Source organism: Pelodiscus sinensis, chromosome 4 (assembly GCF_052426305.1).
Source record: "Pelodiscus sinensis isolate ZL-2025 chromosome 4, ASM5242630v1, whole genome shotgun sequence".
NCBI lineage: Eukaryota > Metazoa > Chordata > Testudines > Trionychidae > Pelodiscus > Pelodiscus sinensis.
Genome location: NC_143055.1, coordinates 134,406,778 through 134,419,253, shown reverse-complemented (window position 1 = coordinate 134,419,253; position 12,476 = coordinate 134,406,778). Strand labels below are relative to the sequence as shown.

The 12,476-nt window shown below is 47.8% G+C and overlaps 1 protein-coding gene across 17 annotated transcripts in view; it reads left to right on the top strand.

Annotated features, from left to right (window-relative positions):
• The window catches only part of ADGRL3 (adhesion G protein-coupled receptor L3), a 630,261-nt gene that overhangs the window by 468,727 nt on the left and 149,058 nt on the right, over positions 1 to 12,476 (top strand). For 14 of the 17 annotated variants that reach the window (XM_089778190.1, XM_089778189.1, XM_075929233.2 and 11 more), the window contains 3 exons: positions 397 to 702; positions 4,028 to 4,131; positions 11,038 to 11,223. In XM_089778190.1, the coding sequence (XP_089634316.1) occupies positions 397 to 702; positions 4,028 to 4,131; positions 11,038 to 11,223 (596 nt within the window). The remainder of the gene's footprint in view (positions 1 to 396; positions 703 to 4,027; positions 4,132 to 11,037; positions 11,224 to 12,476) is intronic. The other 3 variants (XM_089778187.1, XM_075929234.2, XM_089778184.1) reach the window with 1 other exon arrangement.

Sequence of the window (12,476 nt, the reverse complement as noted above, 5' to 3'; positions counted from 1 at the left end):
GGTGAGGTCAAAACTGGCTGATATGGAGCAATAAAAATCTAATTCTTCTAAGCCTGTTTGTATTGCAGTCCCCTACAGCGGGCAGTCACAGAGGGCTTACTAAGGTGTTAATCTGTGATTGGCAGAAACCAAACTCCTACTCTTTGTTGCACCATGTAGCTGCTCTCTGTGAGGAGAGCGTTTCTCTTATGCTTTGGGAAGGACTATGAAAGCTGCCATTAATGAGGTTGGTACTCGGATGCAGCTTTGATGCAGTTACTTCCTAGGCTCCTTGCTCATTCTGGAGAGAAAACGGTGTGCCGTGAAATATTTACGCGCCCTTGTGGGCTAAAGCATTGAAAGCCAAGGCGATCCGCAGTTGCGCTTTGGTTTTAATGTACTTTTGCTTTGTTCCAGAAGTATCGACATCTCGGGCGCACGGCCAAGGAAGCACCACCACCAGCATCACCTTGCTCCTCCCCGCCACGAGCACCGGCCGCACCACCACCGCCTCTGCCGTGGGCAGAAGGAACAGGAGCACGAGCACGCCCTCCCCGGTGGTGGATGTCCCCGACGACATGACCACCCCCCTCCCTCCCGCCTCCTCCCAGCTGCCCGCGGTGGGGGCAGAGAGCTGCGAGGCCGTGGAAGCCCGTGAGATCATGTGGTTTAGAACTCGACAAGGACAGCTGGCAAAGCAGCCGTGCCCTATGGGGACAGTAGGTGAGCCCCGTCTATGTAACCCTAGCCAGCCGCGTGCCAGTGCCAGATGGTGGCGTTGGCCTGTGAAGTCCAAGGAGTCAGACTTAGTGACCTGCTGGTCCTTTTTGGCCTTCAACTCTGTGGCACTCTGACCCTTGGCTGGTTCTTTCAGTGACTCGGTCAGAGATCTGCTTGCAGCTCCCAGTGATAGGTCGCTCCCTGTCTCCTCCCAGGCAGGCCCACGAGGCACGGCGCCTGTGGAACAAGTTAATGAAGTGTGGCAGGTAGCTGAGGAGCGCCTCGCTGGGCGGAGGACTAGCGCCTGAATGCACTGAGCCCTCCCTGCAAGGTCCTGAGCACCTTCAACTCCCAGCGAACACCAGGGCGCGGGGGCTCATCCAGTGGGATTCAACCCTGGTGTTGTCAAGGGAAACGCCCTGTCGAGAACAGGGTGCAGTTTGTCCTGGAGATGGATGAGCAGAGCTGGCGGGGAGGGGTTGTTGAGGTTTTGATTGTTTGGGGTTTATCTTCAGTCTCATCATTAGCCAGGGTGTGACCCTGAGTGTTTCAGTTGATGGCATCTTAAAGCGTGTGGCCAAGAGTCTCCAGTTTTGGTGGGTGAACTAGGCCTCCCTGCTCCATAGCACGGCACGTAAAAGTGAGATTTTTTTTTTTTTAAAGCAAAAATTCAAACTTATTTTTTCTCTGACCAGCTCTACTTCAGTGGATGGTTTGGTTTTGTCTAAATGCTTAAGAAAAATGTGTCATTTGCAGAGGGGGGGAGGTTAACCAGTTCTAGTCAGGGTGCCCCAACTCTTCACCCCATGACCTCACTTGGGATCCACCTCAAGGCCTCGCCCCTGCTTGCATGGCAACAGTGGGGGAGGGACCAAGAGGAGCAAGCAGCAGGTGGGGCCTTATGGGGAAAGAGGCTGAGTAAAGGCACAGGGTGGATGAAGCGAACTGGCAGGCCCCTTCTGAGTGTGCACCTGGCGTCACAGTATCACGGGCATCATTGTAAACCTGGAACTTGTTCTAGCATCCAGCTCTGAGAACCTGCATTCCAGAGGTGGGGAACCTCAGGCCCAGAGGTCGGATGCAGCCCCCAGCTTGCCTAGATAAAGCCCTGGACTCTCAGGGCCCCTCCCCCCAGGATGGGGACCCCATGCTGGTGCTCCAGCCCCTCTGCTGCCCCACCACAGGTCTGGAGCACACAGAATCTACTAGGCTGGGTCCCCCTGGCTCTGGTGTGTGAGGGGTTTGTGGGGAGTGTCTTTCTCCTTCTCAGTCAGGGGCCGTGTCAGCGAAGGTTTTTAGTTGGTTTGTTTTTTGTTTTGCTTCTCACTTTTGTGCGCCTCCTCCCAATTGATTTTTCTGTGGGTCAGTGGCCCCTGACTTTAAAAAGGTTCCCCGCCCCTGCAGTATACCAATAAATTAGGAGGGAGGTGGAGGGAATTTGCTAAAGAGCAGCAAAAAAATCAATAAAGAGCTGGAAGAAGTGGAGAAAAGTTTAAAAGAGCAAAATAAGTTAGGTCTCCATTTTCCACTGCCGTGCTCCCGGTGTCGTCCTTCACACCTGTGTGCGCTGCTCCTGAGCCGCCTTTCAAACCCGGTGAAGTCAAGCGAGTGAAATCGATACGTGAGGGGAGAGTTGGCCCTAGTAAGTGCAGAGTGGGCATAAAATTGTCTTTTGGGGGCCTTTTCCAGCCACTTCACATAGCTGTAAATAATGATACCGAGTTTAGGCCATTGGAGGATTGGGCCCATAGCTCAGCTGCATGACGACGGAGGGGGAATAAAATAGTCACCTATAAAATCTAGGTCATAAAATTGAGGGCAGAAAGAAAGACATTCTTTTGCTCTACTCTGCGCTGGTTAGGCCTCAATTGGAGTATTGTGTCCAGTTCTGGGCACCACATTTCAAGAAAGATGTGGAGAAATTGGAGAAGGTCCAGAGAAGAGCAACAAAAATGATTAATGGTCTAGAGAACATGGCCTATGAGGCAAGGCTGAAAGAATTGGGTTTGCTTAATTTAGAAAAGAGAAGACTGAGATGGGACATGGTAACAGCTTTCAAGTATCTAAAAGGTTATTACAAGGAGGAGGGAGAAAAGTTGTTCTCCTTGGCCTCTGAGGTTAGGACGAGAAGCACTGGGCTTAAAATGCAGCAAGGGAGGTGGTCACTCCCTGTCAGGGTGGTGAAACACTGGAATAAATTGCCCAGGGAGGTTGTGGAATCTCCATCACTGGAGATATTTAAGAGCAGGTTGGACAGACACCTGTCAGGGATGGTCTAGACAGTGCTTGTTCCTTCCATGAGGGCAGGAGACTGTACTTGATGACCTCTCGAGGTCCCTTCCAGTTCTAGTGTTCTATGATTCTATGAAGTGAAAGCCAAGTTAGGGTGACTATCAGGAGCCATTTCCTTACTGCGAGGTCTTGGTAGAAAATCTGTATGCTCCACTACCTGAGTTATTGAAAACTAGATTGGATGATGTATTTTGGAATATGGAAAAGTTCCCACCAGGTTTGGGGATGGTCCAGCACAGCCAATGGGCCTTTCTGCTCCTAATTCCTGAGATTCGCCCGATTCACGAGCGCTGCCGTGTGTTGTCAGTGCGTCTGTTCCTGCCCCCTTTGAAGACATCGGCAAAACACTCGTTGACTTTAGTGGGAGTCACCTCAGGCCCTGCATCTCATTTACTTCCCTCTTGAAAAGTTTGGCTCTGCAGGGCAGAATGCAGGCTCGTTACAGCTCTGCTTCCTGGCCTTGTACGGCTGTGTGGCTGAGACGGGAGTCGCTGTGTATGGCAGTGAGGGTGAGGGAAGTGGGAGTTAAAGGGACTATATTGCCTCCTCCTTGTCACTCATAAACGTGGTGTGTTTCTAACCAGGTGGCTTCAGGGCTTTGCAGCTCAGCACAATCTGCACAAAATGGCAGGGGAGGTGCCTGAGGGACTGATCCTGGACTCATTAGTGGGCAAAACAAAGACCATGGCTGGTCCATTGGTTAGGGCAGAAGCTTAGGACTCATGGTTTCCTGGTTCAATTTTCTGCTCTGCCACAGGCTCCCTGTGAGATCCAGGACGAATCTCCCTGTGCCTTGGCTCCGTATCTGTGTCCTGGGGCCTTGTCAGGATAAACACATTAATGAGTGGGAGGCGCCTGAATACTTCAGTACTGAGGGCCAGGCATGGCTCCTCACTGAAGTCCTCACAACAGAGCTTCACCAGGCTGCATGTGTGGGGTGCAGTTTCCATCCTTATGAAATGATTAAAGTCTGGAGCAAGGCTTATTAATACATTTGCCAGCTGATAACAGAGTCCTTCCTGTGTTGTCTTTGTAGGTGTTTCGACTTTCCTGTGTCTCGCTCCTGATGGGATCTGGGACCCACAAGGGCCTGACCTCAGCAACTGCTCTTCTCCCTGGGTCAACCACATCACACAGAAGGTAAAGTTCCACCTCCAAATAACCTTCTTTGAGCCTGTGTTTGGATTTACCGGGCACCAGAGGGAACGAAGGAGACATGGCTTAAGTGAAAACATGCAATGATAACAAAAAGAGAGGACTGCCACATCAGAGACTAGTGATGCCCTGGCACAAAAAGCAAGCCACGGTTGGACCGTGGAATGGGGGGGGAGACCGGAGTTTTCAAGACCCGGTGCCGGTAGCACTTGGAGGATGGGGAGAGACAGAAAGTTGGGGACAAAATGTAAACTAATGCAGCCAGTTGGGAAAGGGGAAAGAGAGAGAGGCGAAACCTTGAATTTAGGTGGGGGAAAGTGATGCAAGAATGTTAGAACTACAAGATTATCAAGGAAGGGATCTTTCCCCTCACATGTCCATAAGTCTTTTCTTGGTTTTTTTGGAACCACGGGATCATCCTGTCATGAAATCTTTCCCGATGATACAATTGCACAGAACAAGTGGTTTCCATCTTGCCAACTGGCTTGCAATTTTAGTATCTCTTAAGGCATGGAAAGGTCAGTCCCTGTGAAAGTTGCTAGTGCTTACAGTTCAGGGAGACAATGGCTTTTGTTACTTTTGTTCACACTTTCCACAGCATGGAAAACTACAGAGAGAATAGTTAAAGGCATTGTAAAACCCACGAGTGCACCAGAGAAAAAGGACTGAGGAAGTGGAGTATCTGGGATGAGCCAACAGCAATAAAAATAACCTAAAACCTATTGTTTGATGGATGTCTTGCAGCTCTTCATCCTCTCTGGGGTTAAAAGTACATTAACACCTGACAGCAAAAGCTCTCAGACTCAGATATGAACAGGGCCAGATTGGCTGCACTGAACATTTTTGTTATCGGCGCTCCGTGGCGCTTTCGGCTGATGGCATTACACATGGAGACCAGATGTGCGTTTACACTACGGAGTCTGTGGGCTGGATCCTTCTTATAGAGCAACTGATGAGAATCTAGGACTTAGGACTAAGTAAACGTGTGCTGGAATGGCGAACTAGCTGGGCAGCTGCGTGTCTGAAAGATAGCTCTTGTAGGTCGGCCTTGTGAAGGAACACCGTGGGGAGACCCTGCAGGGAACAGCATTGCGTGTGTGTGTCTCTGTGTCTGTGTGTGAGTGGAGAATTCTTTTCCCAAATTTGGTTGTAAATTGTCCAGGAGATTCCCACTTGCTGCTTTGACTGATCACCAGCCACCGCGCTGGAACAGCTTCAACTGGCTCTGAGGCTGACCAGGACTCCCTCATCCCCCTGCTTCCCTGGCGCCCTCTTCCAAGGTGGTCCCATGGGAGTGGGGAGCAGTCAGTGAATGCCAGGGGTAGCACCCTGGGGGGCAGTTGCTAGGAGTGAGGGGCAGTCCCTAGGAGTGGGGGCGGTCCGTAGGGGTGAGGTGTGAGAGGCAGTTGCTAGGGCTGAGGGGCGGTCCCTGGGGGTGAGGAGTGGGCAGAGAGGAGCTGCTGACAGCTTAATCCCACACATCTCGAAAGCCTTTCACCTCCAGAGGACACTGAGCTCCATCCTGGGCCCTTGCTTCACCCTCAGCCCCTTCCTACTAGGCCAGGGATGTGCGCGAGGGGAGGAGCAGGCCATGGGAACTGAAGCAAACCCACTGTCGTGACAGGGAGATGTTCGTGCTACGCAGCCGCTCACTCCCTGCCTTCACCAGTGGAGCTCCATGACTGTTCTGCCCTCTGCCTCTCACACCAGCACCCCGGGGGAGCTGCACGGCTTGGAGGTGGTGGCACCCTTGGCAGCGTGGGGCTCTGTCTGCCCCCATGCTCCTACCCCATCAGAGTTACTCCTCGTGTTGTCTCCAGGATCCAGGCTATAAAGGCAGAGAGTGGGAGTCCCCCACAGCCCATGAAGGGGCTTCAGTCAGTGGAGCCTCTTGAATTGGTGTCCCTAAAACAGGCTGGTACCCACACAATACAAAGCATCCCCGTTTTCTTATCCTGCTTTTTGGGAATTGCAATTGCTGTGCACCAGCTAGTCACCCATGGTATTAAAAGTTTGTCAGTCCTGTATTAGTTTTTTTTTTTTTTTTTTTTTTAACAATCATTATGCTTGATGGGGATTCACAATGGATATCCGCCTCGGCAAGTCACTGGCCTCCTGACATTTACTGTGACGCTGTTGTTGGTGCCTATAATTCCCTCGTAAGACGGCAGGAGGATAAACTTGCCAAGCGTGTTGAGTTATGCACAATTCCACCTAGTAAAAGGCAGCGGAAAGGTCATCTGTGGCTTCCATTGCATTGTCCTGATTTGCAGGTCATGTTCTCAGCTTTACACTGTTTGTTTTGTTGCTTTTGCCTTTCTGCCCAGTGTGTGATTTCTCTGAAGATGCCCCCACGGCCCTTTTTAGTTGTGGGTGCTGCCTGGGAGAACAACTGTCTGCTTATCTTATCTTCTACATTTGTGGAAAAAAACCAGGCTCCTTTGCATCAGGCGATGGTGGGCTGTTTCATTTAGGCCATGTTTTTGCAGCTCTGACTGATTCTAATTTCACTAGAGTCCTAGCACAATTTGAAGACCTGTGGTGTGCTCTGGAAGAAAGAAAGTGAAAAACGACTCCTCTTCCACATGAGAACAATGGCACCAGGATGTAGCTGAGAAGTATTTTCTTTACTTGAAGCTCAGGAGATATTGTTGGCCCCACTGACACATTTCCCCTTTAGGAACAGGGCTGTAGTGAGCTTTGGGAAAGGACATTTCCTGAGAGATGGTGAGCTAGCCCTAAATCAGCCATACACTTCTGTGAAGCAGTGGAATACGCCAAATGACAGTCTTAGGCTTTTCATGGAGAGGAGAGGAGAGGAATTACACAGGAGGGTATCTCTCAGCCCTGGTCTACACTAGGGAGTTATTTTGAAATAACCCCCCTTATTTCAGTGTCCACACTACTGGCTATTTCGAAATCTGTACTCCTGCTTTCCTCAGGCAATAACGCTAATTCCAAAATAGCTATTTCGAAATAGGGGTAGTGTGGCTGCTCTGGTGCCGCTATTCCAAAATAACTACTCCCCAGAGTAATTTGAAGTAATTACTCCCCAGTGCTTACTGGGGCACTAAGTTGAGGTAGCGCGTCCACATTAAAGAAGCCTACCTCAGACTCATTTAGAGTCTCCCCTGTAGTGGGACGTGCTATTTTGATTTTGTTATTCAGGAGTTATTAAATCGATGTTAGTTACTTTGAAATAATTTCCTGGTGTAGACATGCCCTCCAAGGGGCACAAAGGATGGGCATGAGAAGCAAACCCACGGGGGACGCAGTCAGCAGAAGGAAGAGCATGAAAGCAGAGGACAGGCTGATGGCTGTGTATGAATTCTGGAAGTGAACCTACAGGCTCTCTCTCATCTAGCCAAAAGTGCAGCATTTGCAATGAATGCAGCCAGTTTGCAGACCCACGCCGGCAGAAGGAACGTGTAAATACTTGGAAGGGATACATGGATAACCTGAGTGATGAAAAGCTGTGCAGTGGTTCCATATCATAGTTGCCAGTGACAAAGAATGGCCTATTACCCTTTATATACAATTTCCAGTCCCTGGGCATCGAGTAGGCACACATCCTGAAATAAAGGCATTATCGGTCTGACTGGCCCATTTGGACTGACAGATGCTAGCTCATGCAGCAAGCAGAGATCCTGCAGTCACGCAGTGCCCTGTTTCTGCAGCAGGAAGGAGCTGTCTCCCTTTCATATATGATAAACAGAGAGGTACACATAGAAATCATTCCAAGGGACGAAAGGTGCTTCTTAGGCCTGGAATCAAGCTAGCGGTGGGGACTGATGTTGAGTGTATAACAAGACATGACTCAGAACTTCGCCCTTTTAGTCATCTAGGGTGTGTCTAGACTACAGGGTTTTGTCGACAAAAGTGGACTTTTGTCGACAAAACTATACCTGCGTCTACACTACCGCCAAGTTCTGTTGTCAGAATGCAGCAGTTTTGTCAATGGCGGTAAACCTCATTCTACGAGGAATAATGCCTTTTTTCAACAGCTATGTCAAAAAAGGCGCTATTGCAGCCACGCTGTGCTTTTTCAAAAGAGGACGTCTAGACTCTGTCAAAAAAGCGGCTTGCTTTGTCTACAGAACTGGCTGTAGTCTAGACGTCCGTTTTCAACAGAGGCTTTGTTGACAGTTGATAAAAGCCTGTATTCTAGACGTATATCCTTAAGGTTTCGAGAAGCTAACAGTAGCATGTCAAGTTGTTGCACCTTTCTCCCCCTACACGCAGCCAGCACCATCCCTGTGGCTCTGAGGAGCATAGAGCGAAGGAACTTCCAGACCATGCGTGCATTCTGCTGAAAGTAGTTGGAGAACAGTTTTGGGACTGAATATGGAAGGAGTTTTATCTGAAACCCAGGGGGAAATGACAGGGGTTAGAGTCTTCACCCTTGTGGATAAATCAGATGAGTTTTGGCAAATGTTCATGACTCAGGAGAGTTCGTGGTGACATTTTAATGTCTTTCGACAGGCACCGTGTCCAACACCACCTTTTTGGTGTTCGTTTAGCCTCCACAGTATTCTGTAGAACTGTGGAAGAGTGCCTGGTCTCCATAGTTATTTTTTATTTTTAAATCATTGGGAGAACACAGAAGAAGACTCCAGTGAAAAGGCCTGTTGAAAATCCTGTAGGTTGCTAGGAACAATGGACTGAAACTGAATAAAGCAAAGTGTTGACTGCAAAGGAAGAGGCCTCTTGTGTGTGGCGGCTTCACCTGGAGTCCAACCTGGAGACCTACTTTAAACACAGTGACCTGCAATACTAGAAAAGATACAAAGAGACATGGCCTAGAGCCACTGGGCTCACTCCTAAAACACATGGTGGGCCTATTAACACAACTGCAAGAATCAGTTGCATTTCTGAGGTCATCTACTGGCTTAACACTCTCGCTACCTCTGGAATAAAAACAAACACACACAAAAAAACAGAGACCAGCAGAATCACTTTAGAGGCCCAGTGACTCACTGCAGGTCGCCAGTTATTTTAGGACTGAGAGGAAATGGAAGAGGAAAGTTTAAAATACTAGGATCCAGGGCTCCATGACTGCCTTGTCAGAGAAGAAAGTGACAGGCACCTGTTAACAGTAGAATCTGATCTCGATGGCATGAGACACATGAGCAGTAGCGTTAAAATAATTCAGTCCTTGGATACAAGTTGTCATAGATATAATGGAAAGAACACCACCTTGTATTGCTCTGTAATTCTCTGAAGATGCATATACGAGCATCTTCTGTCTGATTGCATTACCTCAGACAATTGTTGCTGTTGAATTGATGGTAGTAAGTTCATTTCTACGCCACTTCATTGATTGACATGGAGAGAAAAGCGCTGCCTGTTGTTTCCACCATCCAGCATTCAAATGGGCACCCCAAATGGGTGAAGAAGGGAAATGTCTGCTTTTATCTATTGGAGGAAAGCTTGCTAGGACCCTTGAACTCGGGAGCGAATTTGTACCTTCATGCAGACCTGCACCTGTACAATTGCCCTTGATGCTGTGCAGAGCAGGGAAGTACAAAGCCAGCAACGTAAACCAGCTTAAGTTACAGATGAAATCCCCAAAAGGGGGAAAAATGTACCAGGGTAATGCCAGGTTCAGATTTTGTTTGTGATACTGAGAGGCAGGAGTCTGCGAATGATGCAGATGCAAAAATCTCTAAACTCTGATGAAGTCCAGATAGCCTTTTAACCAGTCCCTACTGGAGGATCCTCTGTGACAGCACAGGAAATCTTGGTCCCTTGTTTGATGCTGATACACTTCCCCCTTGGTCCAGGCGTGTTTTCACACTGCCAGTCATAGGATGCTTTAAGCCACTGTCAAGCTTTCAGATTAGACAGTAGTGTTTGAGGAGGAGCACTCCTGCTGTTTAATATGGCTTCCAAATGGCAGCAGTGGCCAATGTATTAAACAGCAAAGGGCTTGGAATGGCTGAATATGCTTCTACTTATTCAATCAAACTTAGGAAAATTGCAGTCTGTTTCCTTAGTTACTGTGGGTTATCGCAGTCTCATATTGTTCCTGTTGAGGAGAAGTCAGTTTGGCATTGGGACCAGTAGCTGAAACGAAACTTCTTTGTTCTCCATCAATTCAGCTGCTGAGTTTGAGGCTGCTATTAGTTTCCTAACAACCCCATGCATATTTACACATTGATTGTGCTAAGGTAGGGCTTGAGATGTTACCGTCTAGCTGAAGAACAGGGGAATTCCACTATGTACTTCCATTTAAGGTAGCTGCACCTGCTTTTCCACCTCCACATCTTTATTTTTTGTTACAGCAATTGCTGGCTGTTTACAGTACGAAGGAATATTGAGCCTATAGATTCTAGTGCTGTGCAGTATTAGGGACGGATTCTGACCTCGGCATGCTGGTGGGAACCAATTCTACTGAGGTCAATGCAGCGCCGTGTGGCAAAAAAGCAGTATGTGTGTAGTCAGAGTTGGCTCCCCTGATTTGAAATCATGAAATCTCTTCTGTGGTCCTTGCTTGAACCGTTGTTTCCCAAGCCAGTTTGCTGTTTTACCAGCCGCTGTGTAAGCGGGACGGCAGAATGGTAAAAATAAAACACAAAATTGCTGCACTGCTGCAGGGAAAAATGCATTGCATAATTAAACAGTTTTGCATCCCATTTTAAATCATCTGCCCGCTATGACACGCAGCAGTCTTTAAGAATAAAGTGTGTAATCCTTGCCGTCTGAGGCTGATTAAGACATAGGGGTAATTGAAGATTTTGCGGTCACAGTAAAGATCCAGTCCGATTGTACAGTGATACTTACCTACACATCTGAAAGGAGAAAACGGGATCCTTTTCCTTCCAAACGATTTCTCGTTTAGCAAGGAAGAATGAAGCATCTTTCCATTTTCTCCTGTGCTTTAAATCCTAGCTGAAGTCCGGGGAGACAGCTGCCAACATTGCCAGAGAGCTTGCAGAGCAGACGAAAACCCACTTGAACGCTGGAGACATCACGTATTCCGTGCGCGCCATGGACCAGCTGGTCGGCTTGCTGGATGTGCAGCTCCGAAACCTGACTCCAGGTGGGAAAGACAGTGCTGCGCGCAGTTTAAACAAGGTAAGGAACGAAGGCGCTGGGGAGGGCCCGGAGGGTAAGCAACAATTGTGTGTCCTCCAGAGAGCTGGGAGAAGGCCTGGCGATGTTGGGATGGGTTTCTTTCTCAGCAGTAGGTGTGCGTGACTGTTTCGATTACAATTTATATTTTTAGTCTGTCGCATTGTGGAACAGTTATTAATGTCAAGTGTGGTGCTAGTACTGGAAAATGTCCATCCTCACATGCCTCACTGAATGAACTCCATGAGGTTTAATTTTGTTCCCAGGAGCTGGAGAGAAACAATTGGAATGATTCTGGATTCACACCAAGGTGACTGGGAGTGGTACTTTCCCCAGTGAGCCTATTGCTGAATCCTTATGAAATAACCCTCATATTCTAAACCACAAAATGAGGGATCTGGGTTTATAAAAGTCATGGCCAAGAAATTTACATTGATGGGAGGAGGCACATGTATTTGAAGCAGCAAAGTGAATGTTAATGAGAAAAACACTTTAAAAAAATAGCTCAGCCTGGGAAGGCAATGTAACATTGGACAGTTCTTTATAGGTATCATTTTTTCTAGGCCTACCTTTTGTATCAAGATTACAGCGTGGTTCCTGTGATGGAAAATGATTATTATCTCCAGACATGGGCATTGATGGCCATTTAAACGTTAAAAGTTGGGAAGTGGATGATAGTTGGATTCTTAGCTGTGGAGTTCATAAAAATCCTTTAAGGTGAAATCCACTCCTGTGTAAAAAGTTAGCCCGGGGCTTACACATCATTTAAATATCAGTTAAGTTCTGAAAATAGGGCCTATATGAATATAAAGTGGTGATTCATGTAGACCTTGCATTGGTCCTTAAGAAAAAGAACTCTCAGTTATGTAGACTGTATTATTAAAACAAGGTACCACATTCTGCACTGAGTTATGCCATAGGCTGTAATGGCAGAGGCATCTGTGTAGCTAAAAGTAGAATTGGGTTCCCAGGTTAGCTGGGGAGTGGTGGTTGTCACTGATACACCTGATATTTTCTGTGTTTACCATATTTTGGGGCGGGGTAACCAAATAATTCTCTGCAAAGCAAAGTTATCTCTTTGATGCACTCTGTTGCTGTCGGTTTATGTGTTTTAAGCACAAAGGATCATTTGGATTGTTACGTTTAAAAAAACCAAACAACTCTAGGAGTTGGAGTTCTGTGCTTTGCATGTGCTGTCAGCTGGATTACCGTGATGTTATTAATTAATATTGCTTCAAGCTATCCTATAATGGTGT